We start from the raw sequence: 11733 nt of genomic DNA on the forward strand, positions 1-11733 counted from the left end.
TATAAGAAAGTTAAATCAGGAATGATTGATAAACAGTAAGTGGTGAAAATGCATTTAAGTATGCTTTGAATATGAAAAACTGAAACTAAGAGAAATTTAAGTACATATTTACTGTCTATAGATTATTAGCATACGTATAATGTAAACATATATTATCCTATATGTACTACATATACTTTTTATACTTTATCTTAGGCCTTAGACTATATATGGTCTAACCTTATTACATATGTGTATACTTGACTACATACAAACATATGGCGACGGCGGTAGTTGCAAGAGATCACATACAGACTATACAGTGTAATCTTGAAGAAATGTAATATTAATAGTTAATGTAATGTCGATGTGTTATTTTATATGAATGAACAGAATTTTATATTTCTTCAATTTTTTCTTTTTAATAAAGATTTCTTAATGAAATAAAATAAATATGTAACTTTTGAAATAAACATACATATAAGGTTAAGATCCAGTTTTTGTACTAAAAAAAGTTATATTTCTTTTCAAAACCAGAAAGATTTTATCTTTAAATGTTATTGATAACTTAGTTCATCTGAGAACAACGGTATATTTAAATAAATAAATGTGTCAAAATGAGGACTAGGAAAACATTAGCAATCATCAGTGCAGGCTTAATTCTTGCCTGCTGTATTATGATATATTTAATAATGGATTTAACACTTTTTCCACCTGGACAAGGGTCTAAACTTTCTGTTAATGATGTAAGTTATTCAATAAATATCCATAGATTATAATTTATATATAATAAACAAAAATAACTTATTGTTTTATATTCTCAGAATCAATGGCTACATTTTGAGAATAGATTAGCAAAGTTAGAAAAAGATTTCAATAAGCATCATGAAGTTATGAATGCTTTAAGGGAAGTGGCTGAAGCAAAACATTTTGTACCTATAGCCCATTCTATAAATCATCTTGATCAACCTATGTCATCTAGTTCTTCCCACTTAGGAAAAGTACTTAAATGCAATTTTAACATACAGAAAATTCCTGAAGTTGACATTCAAATGTTAGAGATGTATAGACAATTAGAGTTTGATAATGTGGATGGTGGAGTTTGGAAACAAGGATGGGATATCACCTATGATGAGAAACAATGGCATCCAAATAGAAAGCTAAAAGTATTTGTTGTTCCACATTCTCATAATGATCCTGGTTGGCTTAGTACCTTTGAGAAATACTATGCATTTCAAACACAAAATATATTAAATAATATGGTAACAAAACTGGCAGAAGACAGAAGACGTAAATTTATTTGGGCAGAAATATCGTTCTTTCAACTTTGGTGGGAAAGTCAGTCTAAGATAACTCATAATTTAGTTAAACGTTTGATTCATGACGGTCAATTAGAAATTGTATCAGGAGGTTGGGTTATGCCAGATGAATCTGTTTCTCATTGGATGTCTCAGCTTACACAACTTACAGAGGGTCATCAATGGTTAAAATATAATTTAGATTATATACCAAATTCAGGTTGGGCTATTGATCCATTTGGTCTTTCTCCAACTATGCCATATCTGTTGAAAAAGGCAGGATTGGAAAATGTACTGATACAAAGAGTTCATTATTCAGTTAAAAAAAGATTAGCTAAGCGAAAACAATTAGAATTTCGTTGGAGACAATTATGGGATAATGATGGATCAACGGAAATCTTTACACATGTAATGCCATTTTATAGTTATGATGTGCCACACACTTGTGGCCCAGATCCAAAAATATGTTGTCAATTTGACTTTTATAGACTACAAAATTTTGGACTAAGTTGTCCATGGAAAATAGCTCCAAGAGCCATAACTAAATCAAACATTGCGGAAAGAGCTGCTCTCTTACTGGATCAGTACCGTAAAAAATCTCAGCTTTTTAAAACTGATGTGGTATTAGTACCACTAGGAGATGATTTTAGGTATACTCATTTTACTGAGTGGGATGCTCAGTTTAATAATTATCAAAAACTTTTTGATTATATGAATCAAAACTCACAAATGAACGTTCAAATTAAATTTGGAACCTTAAGCGACTACTTTGATGCGATCAGGGAAAAACACACTTTAAACGAATTTCCTACTTTATCTGGCGATTTCTTCACATATTCCGACAGAGATGATCATTATTGGAGCGGATATTATACATCAAGGTACACTTAAATTAAGATTAATCATAATAAACTATCAACAACATGTTTATTAAATACATTTTAGGCCTTTTCACAAACGATTAGATCGTGTATTATTGAGTTTACTAAGGGCATCGGAAATATTAACTACTACAGCTTGGACTAAAGGTAATGACAATCTAGTGGAAGGTACTCTTGCACAACGTTTAAGCAAGGCAAGAATGTGGCATTCTTTGTTTCAACATCATGATGGTATTACTGGAACTGCCAGAGATGAAGTTGTTATAGATTATGCTAAGAAGATGATAATGGCCTTGAATAATTCTGCGCATGTATTACAACAATCAGTGGTTCATTTATTAAAAACTCCACAAGAATCTTCTGTCAATGTAGATGCTGTATATATTTCACTTGATGAATCTAGGTTTGAGAAAAATTTATGAATATTTTATGAAAAATAATAATTTTTAAAAATAAATAAAATAATAATTGTAAAAAAACTCATGTTTTAATGCTTTAGATTGCGTCATACCAGTGTAGGAGACAAACATGTTCTAATATTAAGGGAGGAAAATCCTTTAAAAAAGGTTATTCTTTATAATTCTATTCCAAGACAAAGAACAAAAGTACAGACATTGGTCGTATCCACTCCGTTTGTTAAAGTTACCGATCGTATGGGTCAACCAGTACAATGTCAAATTTCTCCAATTTGGATTGGACCAGCTGCATTAACTGTTGCTAGATATGAGTTATCTTTCTTGGTTACCGTACCTGGATTTGGTATTACAACATACATAATTCACGCTTTGTCGAAATCATCGTTTCCACCGTACGTAATTTCATTTTTTAAATTATTAAATATTTATTTTTACAATTCAACTTTTTACTATTTATTGTATGCAGGGAAGTGCACGTTGCGAACATAACTGTTTTTAATACAGATATAAACCTTCCAAAAATACCAGGTTTTAATCAAATTCAAATAATACCAAATGCACAAGAATTTTCAATTACACAACGACCAGAATTATCTGCATCTTTTGGAAAATCAGGTCTTCTGAAAGCTTTAAGAGTCAGTAACATAACAGTACCTGTTCATTTAGAATTTGTTAAATATGGTACCAGAGGTTCTGGTAAAGATAAAAGTGGAGCTTATTTATTCTTACCTGATAAATCAGAACCAGATTTAGTATATATGGACAATAAATGTATTATACACTTGATAACTGGACCCATTATATCTAAAGTATTTGTAGAATTTGCACATGTACGTCATACTTGTATATTATACAACTCCCCTGGTACTGATGGACTTGGTTTACGTGTTCATAATGAAATTAACATATCAGAAACGCAAAATTATGAACTTGCTATGAGACTAAGTACAGATATAGCTTCAGGAGACCAATTCTATACAGATCTAAATGGCCTTAATGTAAGTAAAAATATCTAAAATATTCCATCATCACTAATAAATATTTTTAAAAGGATGATTATTATTTAGATGATTAAGCGTCAAAGATTTCCAAAGCTTCCTACACAAGGTAACTATTACCCAATGGCGTCAAGTACATACATAGAAGATAAGAAGCTTCGACTAACAGTTGTAACAGCACAACCATTAGGTGTAAGTTCTATGGCACCTGGGCAAATTGAAGTATGTATCTAATATATTGTTCACTCGTGTAAGAATATATAATATATACACACTGTATATATATAATATTTTATATAGATTATGCAGGATAGACGATTACTTCAAGATGATAACAGAGGACTTGGACAAGGTATAACTGATAACTTGTTAACAAATCATATATTCACGTTTGTTCTCGAAAAAAAGAAGTCTTTTTGTATATCTTCGACACCACCAACAAATCACCCATCAGGGGTACTCTCATTATATGGCCATTTAGCATCAGAAGAACTATTACACCCTATAATTGCAATGCATCCACATAATTCTTTACCTTTTAATTTAAATGCGTATTTCTCGCCACTTCGTTATGATTTTCCTGCGGATCTAAGCGTTGTTAACTTTCGAGTATTTCCTATCCCAGAAGGAGCTGGTAAAGGTATTGGAATGGTTTTACATCAAGCAGCTTTAGACATGTGTTGGAATGATAATTCTTATTCGCGTTATTTTAATGTTTCCGAATCCGTAGAAGTTGATTTAACAAAGTTTCTTAATTATATAGATGATTGGGTTATTAGTAAAGCTCCACTTACATTCCATAATGTAGGACCATCGTTGAAATCGCCTATTGTTAATTTATGTCCACACCAAATATTACCAATCTTATTTCACAAGACACAATCTTAAACGTAGAATTTAATGATCACTTAGACTCATTGAAAAGAATTAAGATTTCTGCTCATTGTTCCACTATCAACGGCCTTACTCAAAATGATATAATCCAATTGATCAGATGCTGGTGGACTGGTTTTATCCATCTTGTAGCTGTAACAATATCAGTTGAAAAAAATGATTTACAATTACAATTTAGTGTTATTTTTATATGCTTTTAATTCCGTATTGTTATGAAATTTTTCATACATACAAAAACTATAACTTGTATAAGGCACATATATAAATCCTCTTTTACATAAGATATTTTTCCTTACTGTGATCTACTTTTTATCAAGAAAGATATTTAATTATGATATTCAACAGAAAAAAATATAAAATATTTTTTGTAATTTTGTTCATTATCGTAGATATTTAATTGATATTATTATTGATTATCATTATTATTATTATTATTATTATTATAAATATAAATACAAAAATACAGAAACATATTCTTGCAGTTATACTGAAAAACAAAATGTGGGTTTTTATAAGATATTACATCTCCATGCTAGTCGTACTATTACTTTAGAAAATGTAATTTTATACATCTGTATGTATGTATATTCTAAGTATTAAAAATTCTGTAATAAATTTAAAGGTGTAAAAATTTACTTTCCTTATATTAATTTTAAATAATACTGTTGTATAGTTATTAGTTTTTATATCTCAATAAAATGATATATATTTATAAATTATATCTTACTTACCCAAGAGAATAGAAAAACTGCATAGCTGATGGGTTAAGTTTAAGTACAGTCAGAACTACTTTACGCATCTTGTTTTCTGATGCCATAGCTTCAAGAGCAGACATCATAAAATGGCCAAGTCCTTTTCGTCGTATTGTGGATTCCAACTGCATTTCATAACTGAAAAACAATTATAAAAAAAAATTATAAAATAAAACTTGTCATCTTCTGTAAATTATAAATATATGTATAAGATCTATATACCAATATAGTACTTCTTCTCTATAATCTATATCAAAACGAAAATGGGAAAATCCAACAAATTTCTCATTGGAAGTTGCTACTAAATACCAAGCTGTTGGCTCTGTTAATTGTTTTTGTTTGGCGACTGAATCCCAACCCCAATCACTTTGTTCATACAGAGACTTCATATTACGTTCCATAATATCAAAAATCCAAAGAATACATTTAGGTTGTGCATCTATGGCTTTCATGCAAGAGAGTTCAATAGTTTGATTATCCTTTGTCACATATTTATGAAAGAAATTTAAGGGCTCTAAGGGATTTTTCACAGAGTTTGCTTTATCAACTAAGCTTTTAGCAATAGCTTCTTTTTCAGCCAGAAGTTGACGTCTTGTTTTCCTTTTCTGTAAAAAAAATAACCTAATAAATAATTGTGTATACATGTCGTATATAATGTTTTTAAGATTAAAATAAAATTAAAAGTAAAATAGATATTTTATTGAGTGTTATTATGATAGATTAATATTCTAATAATAAATTATTTTACTAATTTACGTCGTTAAACAATAATAAAAATATTTCATAAGATTGTTACCTTCATGATAATTATATTTCCCGCGTATATTGAGTAATATGATTTTAGGCTATATTCTTTCTTGTAACAATTATGATATGAAATTAACCAATTCAGTTTATATAAGGTGAAAGTATTGAAATTATTCTATAATTTCAATGTACTATATAAATAATATATCATTTATATAAATAGTAAATTCTAAATTACGATCTTTTAACGGGAATCGATGTCTTTACTTTTTTTATAAAAAGTTAAATACATTGTATTTAATAAGTATTATATATATAATAAAATGAATTATAGAACAGTCTCTTGGGAAGATTGACACATATAGTGCTTTGTTACAGTAACAGCTTGTACGATTCGACAGTACCAAAAGCCTATGTGTTTGATTAAATCAACTTATTAAAAGAATTGGTTGTGTGGTATAGCGTGCAAGACAACATTGTGTATCATTATATGATCAAGTGCCGTGCATGTATAATGTTTTTGTATTAGTTCCAAAAAATATTTAGTAAGAAGAAAGTACTACGAATTTATTGATAAAATATCTTTATATGTATACATATATATATAGTCATATATCTCAAATGATCATATACATCATTTATAAGAATACGGATTTTGACATCTTAGATTAATTGAAAGCAGTTTTAACTGGTTGGCAACAAATGCATATTGTATCTTGTTGTTAGTATCTAAAAAAATATCTATATTATAATATTTAGTATAAATTCATGATAATATATTTCATTTATTTCTCAAATTACTATGGTTAAGTAATTTAATCATCTATCATATATACATTGTTTTCTTTGTATCATTATTTCAATAATAACTAAATGTAATAAAATTTGATAAATATTGTCACCTTTTTTAATTCTTTATGTTTATACTGATATATTTTTCACAATGAACAACATATATTTTCTATAATTATTATTATTATTTTTTATTTCAGATATTGCAGTTAAATATTGAGGAATGGCTGAAAATACTACTGCATCAAATGCAGAGGAAAAAGCTATTTCCTCAGCTATGACACAATGTTATGAGAATTATATCATAGTTGATGTTGGTGCCAATCTTACTAACAAAAAATACAGCAGAGATTTAGATAGCGTAATTCAAAGAGCAAAGGATGCAGGGGTACAAAAGATTATGGTAACAGGTGCAAGTATTCGTTCTAGTAAAGAGGCACTAAGATTAACTAGGATATATCCTGGTACTCTTTATTCTACTGCTGGTGTGCACCCTCATGATGCAAAATCATGGGAAAATCCTGATACTTTGCAAGAACTTGAAAGCATAGCTAATAATCCTGAATGTGTAGCAATAGGAGAATGTGGCTTAGATTATAGTCGTGATTTTTCTGATCCTGAAACACAACGTGCTGTATTTCATAAACAAGTAGAACTTGCATGTCAATTAACTAAGCCACTTGTAATACATGAAAGAGGAGCTCAGACAGATGTTCTAGAAGTTCTGAATCACTATAAAAATTGTTTACCACCAGTTTTAATCCATTCATTTATCGGAACTGCGAAGGAAGCACAAATTTATTTAGACCATGGTTTTTATCTAGGAATTACAGGATATTTATGCAAAGACAAATCTGATAGTGGAATAAGACAACTGTTGGAAAAAAGACTTGCACCTCTAGACAGAATATTAGTAGAAACAGATGCTCCATTCATGTATCCTAATACTAGAGCCAGCAAATTACCTGTACATGTTAAAGATGCTCTAACTGAACGATCCATGACATTTCTTCATCGTTACTGTACTTTTCAACGTAACGAACCATGTGCCTTACCAGCAATAGTAGAAATGGTAGCAGCATTTATGCAAATTGCTCCAGAAGAGGTTGCCTTAGCTACAGCTTTCAATGCTTTGAAATTATTTGGTCTAAATCAGTGATATTAATAATTGTTTTTTTATTCAGAAAATGGTGCTACTGGGTGCTATTTTACATTTTAATTATTCTGTTATCAATATATTGTCTATGTTTAAAAGCATTACTTGTGTGTTTATCAAGATATGTCTTTCATAATAATAATACCAACTTACATTTATATAACTTATCAACAATTATAGGAGAGAAACATGTCATGAAATACATTATTTATACATTAATAACTATTATCTTCGATATATATGTTACTTATATTTACATTATTCCTATGCAAAAATATTCATCTATACAAAAGTTCATCAATACATTAAAATTAGTGCTATATAAATTATTTGATTTATAATACAAATTTTGTAGAAATATATTATGAAATATATGATTCTGAAATTATACATTTTAATTGTTGATGTTATAAATATTTTCATATAAATAAATTGTTACATAAATGAAAAGTTCATTGTAAATATTTCTTTAAACTTTTGGAAAGTCCTAGTTTTAATAATATTAACATCTTTGAATAGGTCATTTGAATATTTCCACTTTTATTGATGATAGAAAAAGATATGTCACATCAAACTTGCATGGTATCGAGAGACATATAATTTGATGTAAATAGTTCTTTGATAGGTAGACCCATAGAGATCATATGAAGGTCAATTTCGTTTTCTTTAGTGGAACTATATGCTTTTTTACATGCTATCTAGTAGAGTGTTTTAAGACGCGCACAATGATGGCGCACTATAATTTGGGGTCATTAAAGATTAATTGCAAGAGAAAATAATTTTATTTATGTAATGGTGACTTTTTACTGTACCAGTACACTGCTAGTTTAAATGTTAAAAATAGTGATCTTGACCATCGATGTTCATGTTAATACATTCTTTCTCTGGTTATTGATATTTGCTGCTTTTGCTGCTTTAATTTTTCCCATAAATAAAAATTCGTGACTAATCCGGACGAAGTTTGATATGCCGTGATTGATTTCTTGCAACGCTTTAGAGCATGCATCAATGGTCAAAATCACCATTTTAAGTATTTAAAGTAACAGTGTACTGGTATATTAATAAATTACCATTACATAAAGTAAATTATTCAACCGTTCTCATAAAGTAAATTATTTTCTCATGCAATTGATTTTAAATTACTCTGATTTTGTCTGGTCATTGTATGCATCTTAAAACACTCTACTGGATGGCACGTAAAATAGACATCATTCCATTTAAAAAAACGAAATTGGCATTCATATGACCTCTACGGATCCACTTATCAAAGATCTACCATGCAAGTTTGGTCAGACATACTTTTTTCTATCATCAATAACAGCCGAGATATTCAAGCAGCCTGTTTTAGGATAAATATATTATTAAAACAAATATATTTATCTTAATCTTATAACAAAAATACCATAATACATGGAGTATGAAAAATGATTTTATTTATTATTTTTACAATTTTTTATATTTATTAAATTATTTATTTTTTATAAACAATTTATGAACTACTATCATTTTGAATTGTACTGTTTCAATTGTATGACTTTCTGAAGATGTAACACTTTTTCTTTATCAGAGAACTTTTCCCAGAGGTATGGATTTATAACAAAGGAGTGAAAACCTGGTAATGTTTCTATTACTTTTAATTGTATCTTCACTGTAGATAATAAATTTCCTTTATTAATAGAATATGCCTCTATTGGGAAAGCGAAAAAGAGAATTCTGTAAATTTAAATAAACATTATTTTTGGATTAATGGAATAATTATTAAACTACTTCAAAATTATTTCTTACTTGCTACATTCTGTTAGCGATGCTAGTTCCTCAACAAATGTAATATTATCATAATTATTAGTATTCATAAAAGAGCCATCTGGTTGTATGACAACAACGTAATCTAAAATAATAAAAATCAAAGATTTTAAGCTGCAAATCATTGCTGTTAATGTTTGGTTATGATTATTCACAAATATGTTTACCAACAAATTTGCCGAATTTTGTTCTTAAACCACTTTTTATGTATTCAGTACCTCCAACAGCTTCTTTTAGACTATCTATTAAATAAGGTATTTCACTACTGTCACATTCAATTTTAATTTCATTTAATTTGCTTTCATCTGGCACAACTCCATTATATTCAGGATAAAGCTGTTTTACACACCAATATAATTTTAAAACAGGTAATGTAATATCTTTTATAAAAAGAAATGAATTTCTTTCATAGAAAGAATTATATGATATGAAAATCTTTTCTATTAATTCCGGACAATAAAAATTTAGTGAAACTAAATGGAAAGCAGTAGGCACTGTATTAGGTATTGAACAATCCATAGCGATAATAAGATCTTGTAATTTTCTGCCTACAGTTTCCCAATTATGCGGTATATAATCAGCAATAATAAAGCCTTTGATAAATGTATGTATATTAATAGAATATCTTTCTAAAATATTTGTATTTTCAAGACATTTTTCCATTAAACAGTTTAACAAAGGAATATTACTAAAGCGTATATCATTTAAATGCTGTAGGATGATTAAGTTTTGTTGGAAAGTAGTATTGCTAATTAACACAGTAGAACATAATTTATCTATTAATGCTTCATTATAGAACTTCTTTTCTCTAGAAAAAAAAAAATTACAAATAATATAAATATTTGTACGATATAAGTAATTTTAATTATATAATACTTACAAATTTAGAACTTTTTTAGAAATGCAATGAAGTAAATGCTCGATTTCATTGAAATTTAATCTATTACAATTAATCAATATCATATATTGTACATAATGCAGAAGTTGCGTAGAAGGTGTACACAACATTGGTAAACTATATATTGCATTAAAAACTGACATTACATTGTCTAAATTTATTCTGTTCTTATTTCCCTGTAAAATTTGAAGAATGTGCCTTTTTACAGTTGAACTTTTTATTATAGAACAGAAGTTAAGGGCTTGAAACAAATTAGTACTATCTGAATTAAGTTCAATTAGAGCTTGCTGTTTAAAAGTACAAGCTAATGCATGAAGTAAAGATGTAGACAGAAATGATTTTTCCATATTGCATAACATACTATATAGAATCATTATCTGTCCAACTGTGAAATGATTCAAGGAAACACGTATCATTTGAAGCAATGTTTGAATTAATACACTGTTAGCCGAAACATTAAAAAATAGTAAACATTGTAAAATGTTTATAGTATCATATCTGCTTAAAGATCTAACATCTCTGAGTATAACTTTACAAATATTTTCAAATCCTTTGGAATTTGTGAAACCCATCTGATCTAATTTTTTATTTCCATTGAACTTTCGATATAAAATATCTATAGTTCTAACAGCAGTTTTTGCATCCATGTTTTTACTATTTTCTTCAATGTATTTCATAGTGTTTTCATAGTCCAAAATTTCATTTGTCATTACATTTTTAACAATTGGAACATCTATAAAACATATGATATGTATACATGACGTATAAAGATTGTAAAAAGAGAACTAGAAACTTCATTACTTGATATTGTTCTAAAATTTGATAAAATAGTCCATTTATGGAGTATCATTGAATCTTTCACTAATGTTCTAATAATCTTACTCATTGTATATATTTTTTACAAGAAAATCACCTAAAAATGAATATTAAACATTAATTTAAAGTACGATAGAAGCATACAAGTATAGTATAAATCATATAATCTGAAGCATGATCTTATAAACAGGTCACGACACTGACCTAAACATCCGCCCCGAGATTGAGTTGTGTCTAGTCCACGATCATATGAAGTCTCGACGTTCGTTAGTCGTTTAAAAATCGAGTTGTGTCTAGTTGTGA

At 28.3% G+C, this 11733-nt stretch overlaps 4 protein-coding genes across 6 annotated transcripts; 2 read left to right on the plus strand and 2 right to left on the minus strand.

The window, feature by feature from the left end:
- The first annotated feature begins 281 nt into the window (after positions 1-281).
- Alpha-man-iia (alpha-mannosidase 2) lies at positions 282-4609 on the plus strand. Its single transcript, XM_072012346.1, has 7 exons — positions 282-725; positions 804-2158; positions 2223-2561; positions 2658-2966; positions 3041-3572; positions 3642-3794; positions 3873-4609. The coding sequence occupies exons 1-7, from the start codon at positions 597-599 to the stop codon at positions 4458-4460; spliced, it is 3405 nt and encodes a 1134-aa protein (XP_071868447.1). The 5' UTR covers positions 282-596; the 3' UTR covers positions 4461-4609.
- On the minus strand, positions 4249-6156 carry Naa40 (N-alpha-acetyltransferase 40). Of its 2 annotated transcripts, XM_072012372.1 has the most exons (5): positions 6015-6156; positions 5441-5823; positions 5198-5356; positions 4540-4598; positions 4249-4455 (listed from the first exon to the last, which is right to left on the minus strand). In XM_072012372.1, exons 1-5 carry the CDS (start codon positions 6018-6020, stop codon positions 4442-4444), a joined length of 621 nt encoding a protein of 206 aa, XP_071868473.1. In that variant the 5' UTR covers positions 6021-6156; the 3' UTR covers positions 4249-4441. The 2 variants fall into 2 exon arrangements, with proteins under 2 accessions (XP_071868473.1, XP_071868472.1); XM_072012371.1 differs by having other exon boundaries at positions 4249-4598.
- LOC139991953 (3'-5' ssDNA/RNA exonuclease TatD) lies at positions 6053-8363 on the plus strand. 2 transcript variants are annotated; one of them, XM_072012366.1, is made up of 2 exons: positions 6053-6120; positions 6958-8363. In XM_072012366.1, exon 2 carries the CDS (start codon positions 6981-6983, stop codon positions 7914-7916), a length of 936 nt encoding a protein of 311 aa, XP_071868467.1. In that variant the 5' UTR covers positions 6053-6120; positions 6958-6980; the 3' UTR covers positions 7917-8363. The 2 variants fall into 2 exon arrangements, with proteins under 2 accessions (XP_071868467.1, XP_071868466.1); XM_072012365.1 differs by lacking the exon at positions 6053-6120 and adding an exon at positions 6548-6686.
- A 1012-nt stretch (positions 8364-9375) lies between these two features.
- On the minus strand, positions 9376-11616 carry LOC139991951 (uncharacterized). The gene is made up of 5 exons (XM_072012362.1): positions 11416-11616; positions 10597-11347; positions 9884-10524; positions 9699-9801; positions 9376-9626 (listed from the first exon to the last, which is right to left on the minus strand). Exons 1-5 carry the CDS (start codon positions 11498-11500, stop codon positions 9416-9418), a joined length of 1791 nt encoding a protein of 596 aa, XP_071868463.1. The 5' UTR covers positions 11501-11616; the 3' UTR covers positions 9376-9415.
- Positions 11617-11733: the final 117 nt, after the last annotated feature.

Source organism: Bombus fervidus, chromosome 11, assembly GCF_041682495.2.
Source record: "Bombus fervidus isolate BK054 chromosome 11, iyBomFerv1, whole genome shotgun sequence".
Taxonomy (NCBI): domain Eukaryota; kingdom Metazoa; phylum Arthropoda; class Insecta; order Hymenoptera; family Apidae; genus Bombus; species Bombus fervidus.

Excerpts from the sequence above, each read along its gene's own strand:
- Alpha-man-iia (XM_072012346.1), top strand. The coding sequence starts at position 597 with ATGAGGACTAGGAAAACATTAGCAATCATCAGTGCAGGCTTAATTCTT. Across the intron at positions 2,967-3,040 it reads TCGAAATCATCGTTTCCACC|GGAAGTGCACGTTGCGAACA; the intron begins GTACGTAATTTC and ends TATTGTATGCAG. Across the intron at positions 3,573-3,641 it reads CAGATCTAAATGGCCTTAAT|ATGATTAAGCGTCAAAGATT; the intron begins GTAAGTAAAAAT and ends ATTATTATTTAG.
- Naa40 (XM_072012371.1), bottom strand. Across the intron at positions 5,357-5,440 it reads AGAGAAGAAGTACTATATTG|TTATGAAATGCAGTTGGAAT; the intron begins GTATATAGATCT and ends ATTGTTTTTCAG. Across the intron at positions 4,599-5,197 it reads CAGTTTTTCTATTCTCTTGG|CTACAAGATGGATAAAACCA; the intron begins GTAAGTAAGATA and ends ATATTGTTACAG.
- LOC139991953 (XM_072012366.1), top strand. The coding sequence starts at position 6,981 with ATGGCTGAAAATACTACTGCATCAAATGCAGAGGAAAAAGCTATTTCC.
- LOC139991951 (XM_072012362.1), bottom strand. The coding sequence starts at position 11,500 with ATGAGTAAGATTATTAGAACATTAGTGAAAGATTCAATGATACTCCAT. Across the intron at positions 11,348-11,415 it reads AAATTTTAGAACAATATCAA|ATGTTCCAATTGTTAAAAAT; the intron begins GTAATGAAGTTT and ends TATGTTTTATAG. Across the intron at positions 10,525-10,596 it reads TCTAAAAAAGTTCTAAATTT|AGAAAAGAAGTTCTATAATG; the intron begins GTAAGTATTATA and ends TTTTTTTTCTAG.